This window comes from Cynara cardunculus, unplaced genomic scaffold (genome assembly GCF_001531365.2).
Source record: "Cynara cardunculus var. scolymus isolate 2C unplaced genomic scaffold, CcrdV1 Un_Scaffold_815, whole genome shotgun sequence".
Taxonomy (NCBI): Eukaryota; Viridiplantae; Streptophyta; class Magnoliopsida; order Asterales; family Asteraceae; genus Cynara; species Cynara cardunculus.
This window is the reverse complement of record NW_020200623.1, coordinates 113,057-121,240: the sequence shown is the minus strand read 5'-3', so window position 1 is coordinate 121,240 and position 8,184 is coordinate 113,057. Positions and strand designations below refer to the sequence as shown.

At 32.6% G+C, this 8,184-nt stretch overlaps 1 protein-coding gene across 1 annotated transcript in view; it reads left to right on the top strand.

Annotated features, from left to right (window-relative positions):
* Window positions 1–5,627: 5,627 nt before the first annotated feature.
* The window catches only part of LOC112501990 (auxin-responsive protein IAA29-like), a 4,261-nt gene continuing 1,704 nt past the window's right edge, over window positions 5,628–8,184 (top strand). The window contains exons 1-3 of the mRNA XM_025105786.1: window positions 5,628–5,838; window positions 7,043–7,317; window positions 8,012–8,102. Coding sequence (XP_024961554.1) covers window positions 5,657–5,838; window positions 7,043–7,317; window positions 8,012–8,102 — 548 coding nt within the window. The 5' untranslated portion in view covers window positions 5,628–5,656. The remainder of the gene's footprint in view (window positions 5,839–7,042; window positions 7,318–8,011; window positions 8,103–8,184) is intronic.

Here is an 8,184-nt window from a genome sequence, read left to right as displayed (position 1 = left end):
CAATAAGGGCAAAAACCATGGCACATTAGAAGATTTAGGGTGATTATGAAGAACAGTTCCATGATCTTCGAGATTATATATATGAGTTGAAAAAAAGCAACCTAGGAACCACTGTTAAGTTGGATGTTGAGTCTAAACCAAACCCATCTACCACTACCAAGAAGTTCAAAAGGATCTATGTTTGTTTGAGGCCATTAAAGGAAGGGTTTATGGTTGGGAAAATAGAGTTGTTGGGTTTGGATGGTACAATTATGAAGGATCCTTTTCTAGGACAAATTTTGACAACTGTGGTTCTTGATCCTAATCATGGCGTATACCTACTTGAATATGAGATAGTAGAATCTGAGTTAACTGCTTCATGGAACTAGTTCTTACAATATCTTGGAGAGGATCTTGATCTTTATGCTAATTCTAACTTTACATTCCTAAGTGGTAGACAAAAGGTTTGTTTCTAATCACCTCACCTTTATACTAATTTCAACTTGATACGTTTACGTAAATGCATTTAACAGTCTTGATATGTTTATGCCTTGGATACAGAGAATCATTCCAACCATTGAAAAATTGTTTCCATATGCAAAACATAGATTCTTCCTTAGACATATTCATAAGAACATGAAACAACAGGGGAAGGGGAAAGCATACAAAAACCATCTTTGGCAATGTGCAACAACTACAATTGTCCCCCATTTTCAAAGTGTAATGGATGTGTTAAGAAAGTTCAATCCAGCATGTTATGAGTGGTTGAACCAGATCCCTCCTCAACATTGGTCTAGGTCCAATTTCATAGGTGCTTGTTAACTTCACTCAAGTTAATTTAAGTTAATTTACACACATTAAAGAATATGCTTTAGTTATGTTACAAACTCACGTAGGTGTCATTCAGATATACTTCAGAACAATAGTGTGAAGTCTTCAATAGACAAATAATTGATGGTAGGGATAAACCAATCATTTATTCCTTGGAGTACATTAGACACTACCTTATGAAGAGGATCGTTCATGTTATGAAAGTCATAAATAAAGCTGATTGACCACTCACTCCCATAACATTTAAAACAATAGAAAAAATCAAGAGTGAAACATCCCAATACCATGTGATATGGAATGAAGGAGATAGGTTTGAGGTATATGGTCCTTGGAATGATCAAGTGATAGTTGATATAAATGCAAGAACTTGTGCATGTAGAAGGTGGAACTAACTGGCATCCTTTGTAAGCATATTATTGCTACAAACTAGAACATGGATCTAAATGGAACAGAGGCTCGGTCGCCTGAAGAATGGGTTGATCCTACTTATTGACTTAACACTTTGAAAGAAATGTACAACTTCAAAATAGAACCTATCAATGGTAAACCTTTTTGGCCTAAATCTAACTGCCGAACAACATTGGTTGCACCAAACTATCATAAACAGATTGGGAGGCGAAAGAAGAAAAGAAAGAAGGGTGTTGATGAAAAGATGATTGGAACATATGGAAAAAAAATCAAATTGACTAGCCAAGTGAAGATTGTCACATGTGCAAAGTGCAAGAAGCAAGGTCATAATTCAAGGACTTGCAAAGTAATATAGATGACAAATGGATTGTATTTTGGTTATAGAACAAGTTTCTTTTGTGTGATGTTTTGGAACTTTATGTAATGGTTGAATATATTTGTTTCCCTTTGTGTACTGTAATGGAACAATGTTCCCTTTTTCTTTATGGTTTGTTCCCTTTTGATGGAACAATGTTCCCTTTTGTTTGGTGTCATGAATTTAAGTTATTTATGGTTTGTTCCCTTTTGTGCAATTGCATTTACTGCATTATAGGTAGGAAACAGTTATTTACATTTGTGTATATGAATTGCTTTTTTTTTTTTTTTTGCTACAATTACAAATTATGAAGTTGAAGGATTGATGGAACAAATAGGTTTTCATTAATTTTGCTCAACATTACAAAGATAGTAATAAGGATTAAATTTCAAACCCTACTTTGGATTAGGGCAACAAAAAATGTAAAAAATAAATAGAACCCAACTAACAACCAATAATGTGATAACCGAGTTTTTCAGTTACAAAGTTGAAGGATTTAATTTGTTTATGTGCTTAAATGTTTATAAATATCACCGCCTCTTATTGATTATATGGTTATTTTATATGAGATACTTTTGTTATCTCATTGGAGGGTGTGAGAACAAAATATTTTAAAATGTCAGTCCCGCCATCGCCTCTTAATATTTAAAATGAGTAATCTTATCTCATTGATTTTGGGAGAAAAAGAAAGAAAAGCTTATGTGTTCTAAAGTTTGAGAGAAACCAAAACCAAAAAAGGGGAGAAATAGAAGTTGATTTTGTGATTATAATCTCAATACGTGTTGTTGTTCATCTTCATTTTTGTGATCATAAGGTGAGTTTTTCATTGTAAGTTTTACTTTAAACCTTCATTTGGTATGGTTTTAATAAGGAACCATATGGTTTCTTACTTGGGTGTTTTTGAAAGATTATGTGCTATTTTTAGTATGATGGTGAGTTTTTGTTTAAAACTTTCCTTATTTGAAAACTAGGTATAGGAACTGCATGGTTCTTCATATGATATTTTGAGATAAAACAGTTTGATACCATTATTGGCAAAAAGGTGGATTTTATCATGATTATATCATATGTGGAAATAAGGGTGTCATATCAAGGAGCTGGGTATATTGGGATAAGAGTGGCATAATCAATTTCTGGAAATGATGACCTTTTACTTGGAGGGTTTTGCTTCGGGGTGGCCTTCTACTGGGATGGCCTTGCGATTAAAATGACCTTTTATTGGGAAGGTCTTGCTTTTGAGATGACCTTTTACTGGGAAGGTCTTGCTTCTTGGATGACCTTGCTTCTGAGTGCTTTGTATAATGTGATGAATTTGAGATGGATGCAATAAGTTGTGAAATATGGGTTTTGATGAGAAGTTATTGTTATCACATCCTTATGATGCGATGAATTTGGGTTATCGCATTTGTGTAGAACTTGGGGTTGTCACGTCCTATTGATGCGATAAATTATGTTTTGATAAAGTGATTGGTTGTTGAGGAACCAGAGAGGCTCTGGTTGGTCTTCATGTTTAACCATAGGGTCTCTGGTTGTATTTAAAATCCAAATTCCTTCAAGTATTTAATATTTTATCAACCCATAAGCTTTGGTTGGCCAGAGGGGCTCTTGTTGACTCTTGCTTCTTGTTGGCCTTGTTAGCCTTACTTTTGGTTGGTCATGCTCTCGTTGGTAAGAGCAGAGGAGCTCTGATTGGTCTATGTATGATGCAAGTTTTACCTATTAAATATAACTCTGAATTATAACTCTAAAGAATGACTCTTCAGACTTGTAACTTTGAAGTATTTTTCACCCAAACTCTGAAGTCTTCTTTTTCAGATCTTTGAAGATAAATCTACAGACTTCCATTCTTGGCCCAATTTTCTTTAATAAAACTTTCATGATATTTAGAAAAATTTTGGTCCTAACAAACTTCTTATTGTTTTAAGGACCAGAGGGGTTCTGGTTGACCAGAGGGCCTCTAGTTGGTCTGACTTCTGGATGGTTTTGCTTCTGATTGTTCATTGGAACTCTTGTAAGATGAGCCATAGAACCTTTACACAGACGGGCTAAGTTGGAGACCCAGAGTCTCTGCATGTACTATGTAAAGGCTCTATGTCTAGGAGTTGAGCTCTGTATCCGAGTACTTAGCTATTTGTGCACAAGACTTTGGTCTTCATACCCTCTGTGTCCGAGTTTTGTATCTGAGCTCTTAGTTCTAGGCCTTGCTTTTGGGTTGGCCTTGCTTTTGGTGGGTGAGTCCAGAGGGGTTGTGGTCCTTAAAGACTAGAGGGGCTCTGGTTGGTCTTGCATATGCTCTTTGATGTGATGAAGTGTGTCGTAATCACACCAACGTGTTACGAGTAAATGGGGTTCTCGCACCTAAGGTGTTATGAGAAAATTATGGTTTGTTTAATATGAAGCACTGAGTTCATATGTTATACAATAAATGGGTATTTTGTGGTTTGATGTGACAAAAGAGGGTTGCTTTGTCAAAACATTATATATTTGCTATTTATTACAAATATGAGTTTAATAAAAGGGTTTTGGTTATATTCACCCTGTAATTGCATAAAAAAGAATTTTTCACTAGACCTCAAGATCTAACCCTCATTTTGGTGTTTTAAAATGTGCATTACAAGTCAGACAACCAATTGATAAGGGAAAACGAAATTTATGAAGAAATATATGATTTCCTGTATATGAATTTTGGGATAATGTGTTGTTACTTGTACATGCATACTGTTTATGAGTACAAGTTTTGTATAGAGATTTTGTAGAAAATCTTGTAGAAAATCTTGTAGCTACTTTTATAATATAGCTTTTGTATATATATATATATATATATATAATATATATTTGGGACCGAATGTGTATTTGTATTTCTTGATATATAAAATACATGATTATATGCAAATGTGGATCCTGGGGTGCTACAAATAAAAACTTCAAATTCAAAATTTCCTTTTATTTTGCTTTGAGGGAAGGTTCAACTTTGTTCTTTGATCTTAGTAAACTAGGTATGATATCCATAGCTTGATGACACAACTATTGATCGTACCAAAAAAAAAAAAATCGCACTTTTCGACCTTCCTTGGACACCCATACAACCTACGACCAAGATTTTTACTGGTCTACGAAGTTCTTACCATTGTTGGTGCACCATAGTGACAAAAGCTCCATTTTTGTAGGTAGTCCATATGGAGCAGAAGAGTAGAAGACAATAGAAGAAGAAGATAGAATAAGATGATTGAAGAAGCATAAAAGAAAGAGTAAATACAAAAAAGTCAGATTAAATGAGAGGGAAAACATGAAAAGACGAAATTACCCCTCATGTGAGGGTCACATGGGGCCTTTAACGACTGCTTTTCTAACGGAGTTAGACGTAGGGACTACTTTTAACACAAAAATGCAAACAGTAGGAATGTTAATCGTAGTTATTGAAGCCTAGGGACCACTTTCAGTGATTCATGTAAACGATAGGGACCAAAACTGTAGTTTACTCTTAAATATATGAAAAACATTGGGCCATACAAATACCGTAAATTATTTCATAAACTTGAGATTTAATTTATGTGGTATTCCTTTAATTTTTCATTCCTGGTTTAAATAAAGTTTTACATCTCATTATGCATTTCACTAGTTTTAATGAAATACTTTGTTAGTTACACAGAACCTTTTTTTTCTCTCTCTCTCTATATATATATATATATGTGTTTCTCTTTATTAACTTCAAGATCTCATATTATTAGTTGAGGTGTGTGTAAACTATTCATACATAATTTAAATTTCTTTTAATTGATAATCAAATATGTATAGGAGTTAAAAAAAACCCTACAAAAACTAAAATGATCATCGTCGATCATGAAGATTTTGTAGACCGATATTTTACTACAAAATCAAACATTACATTTTATAAAATTAAAATATTTAAGAAAATAGTTGTACATTTTTTCACTACGAAAATAAATCCATAATTGATAAGATAATAGAGTTAAAGCTTGAGGTACAAGTCCTTGTCATTTTGTCACAGTAGCTACGTTTAAGTTCTATAAATACTTTGAAAATTTCCAAGCAAAAGAAACCACAAATATTACCTTTGTGATCATGGAGCTTGAGCTAAGTCTTTCACCTCCTTATCAAAAGACTCCATCCATCATCAACAAAAGCTTCCATGGTGGTGACGATGATCGATGTTCTTCGACTGTAACACGATTCCCTCGGGTTTCATGGAATCAAGACGAAGATGATGATAACAACAAGAGATTCTTCAATGGTGAATACCAGCAGTAAGTGTGTTTCTTTTTGATATAAAACTTATCGTAACTGCATATCAAAGTGATCTAAACTTGCCTTTTGAACAACTGTTACTATATATACGAGACAAAGTGTACAACTTCCAGATCGTAATAACTACCATCCAGTAAACCAACTCTATAACGCTTTATTTTCGTAGATTTGAAACTAAGGGGCCGTTTACTTAAATGCTTACCGGGTAAGTGCTTATCGTTAGGAGTCAACACTATAATTTATTTTACCGGGTAAGATTGTAGTACATCAAAATGATATCATATGCAACAATTTACCCGGTAAGCATTTAACCGGGTAAGAGTTGTGACCCTCACTTACTGAGTAAGACTTTTCATCTTTATTATTGTTCTTACCGGGTAAGATTTTTGACCTTTGTCATGTTCATCCGGTATGGAAAATTACCCGATAAGCACTTTCCAAATAAACGTTTAGTAAACAGCCCCTAAAATACGTATTTGCTTATTGTTATTGTTATAAATTATTAATAGTATTGTTGTTATATATTCAGCAAAGTTACCCACATTTTGCATTATTTAATGATATTTTATTTACTCACTACACACCATCTATAAATTTTCTCTAATTATGTGATTTATAAAATGTTGTAATTTCTATATTACAAAAAGTAAAGGCATGCAAAGCATTATAATCATATATAGTGTCTAACATTTCTATTAATCTTGCAACAATCACTTTCCATTGCACGAGAATCCGTAATTTTGGATGAAATTAATTAATATTCTCTATCCCAAAATAAATATTTGTATTTTTATTTATATTTGTCTTAAAATAAGTGTTTACTTTCAAAAGTAAATAATTAAATTTACCCTTATTTAATGTATAAATATTTAAGAGTTGTAAAGAGAGAAAAATGAAATAAGGGTAAAAATGTTATTTGGTTAACAAAAAAGTGTAATAATTATACATGCCTAAAACTGTGTGTCATTCCAATTGTGGACGATTATTTTGAGACGCAGCGATGCCAGCGAATAACTTTTTAGAGGAAATGTTTGTCTATGTTTGATCTTTCAAACCCTACATTCAAATCAAATATACTGAGAAATATCATATAACCATCGTAGGGTTACGGTTTTCACTTCCCAAAAATCGTATTTTCGACCATGACATATATATATATATATATATCTTGAAAAATTAATAGGAATACTTATTTGGGTGTAGGGATATGGATGGTGATGGAGAAGGTTTAATTGGGTGGCCACCATTGCATTCATGGAGGAAAAGATTCATGGAAGAAAACCATTCTGGAGGTGAAGGGTTTAATGGGAGGGTGGATGAAGAAGGTGAGAATATTAATGTGATGAATAACAACTACAATGAGTTGTTATTTGTGAAGGTGAAGATGGATGGAGTTGGGATTGCAAGAAAAATTGATTTGAATGCTATTCATTCTTATCAAATGCTTACCTCCACATTGATCCATATGTTTCACAAGTGTAAGTATCTCTTTTCAAATCTATGCATTAATAACTTGTACCTTATCAAAGTATTATAAAGTATTCAACTACTCTTTCAAGTTTTATGCATTAATAAGTTGTACAATATAAATGTATTATAAACTCATAAAGGTTATCGGGATACTTGGGATATGTGTTGAATAGGTTTGTCTGTACGACATATTTAAGTTGATATTGTTGATAGATGTACATGTTTTACAAGTGTAAGTGGTCCCTATGTCGTTTTAAATCAACAAATTTTTTTAGTTTTGATGCATTATTAATTTGTATAACATACACACACACACACATATATATATATATATATATATGATGGACTTGAAAGTTTTATTTTGATACGTATGAAAGACATATCTATAAGTCAGATTTTTGTTGAAATGGTTGAGAACATTGATGTAATCCACATGTTTGACAAGTTTGAGTGGTCCTATGTCTTTTAGAATCACCTACTTGTTAAAAAAATTATTCGTTAATTAATCAGTTGTACAGTGCACATATACGACTAACTGATAGGTGTTATTGGGATACGGACAATTAAGTATGTTGACATATAAGTTTTTATAAAAACGTCAATGATTATCTGATAAAACAAACTTTTATATTTTATTTATAAAGTAAAAAAAAAATGTAAGATTGAGCATCGAATGATTTGTTTAGATTGTGTATGGATTAGATGTAGAAAATGATGAAGATGGTGCAAGTTACAAGCTCATGTACCAACACAAAGATGGACATTGGCTTCTCGCGGGAGACATTCCATGGGAGTATGTAATCTTTTCTTCCTACTTTATCCTTTTACGATCCTTCATAATATATATATATATATATATATATATATATATATAT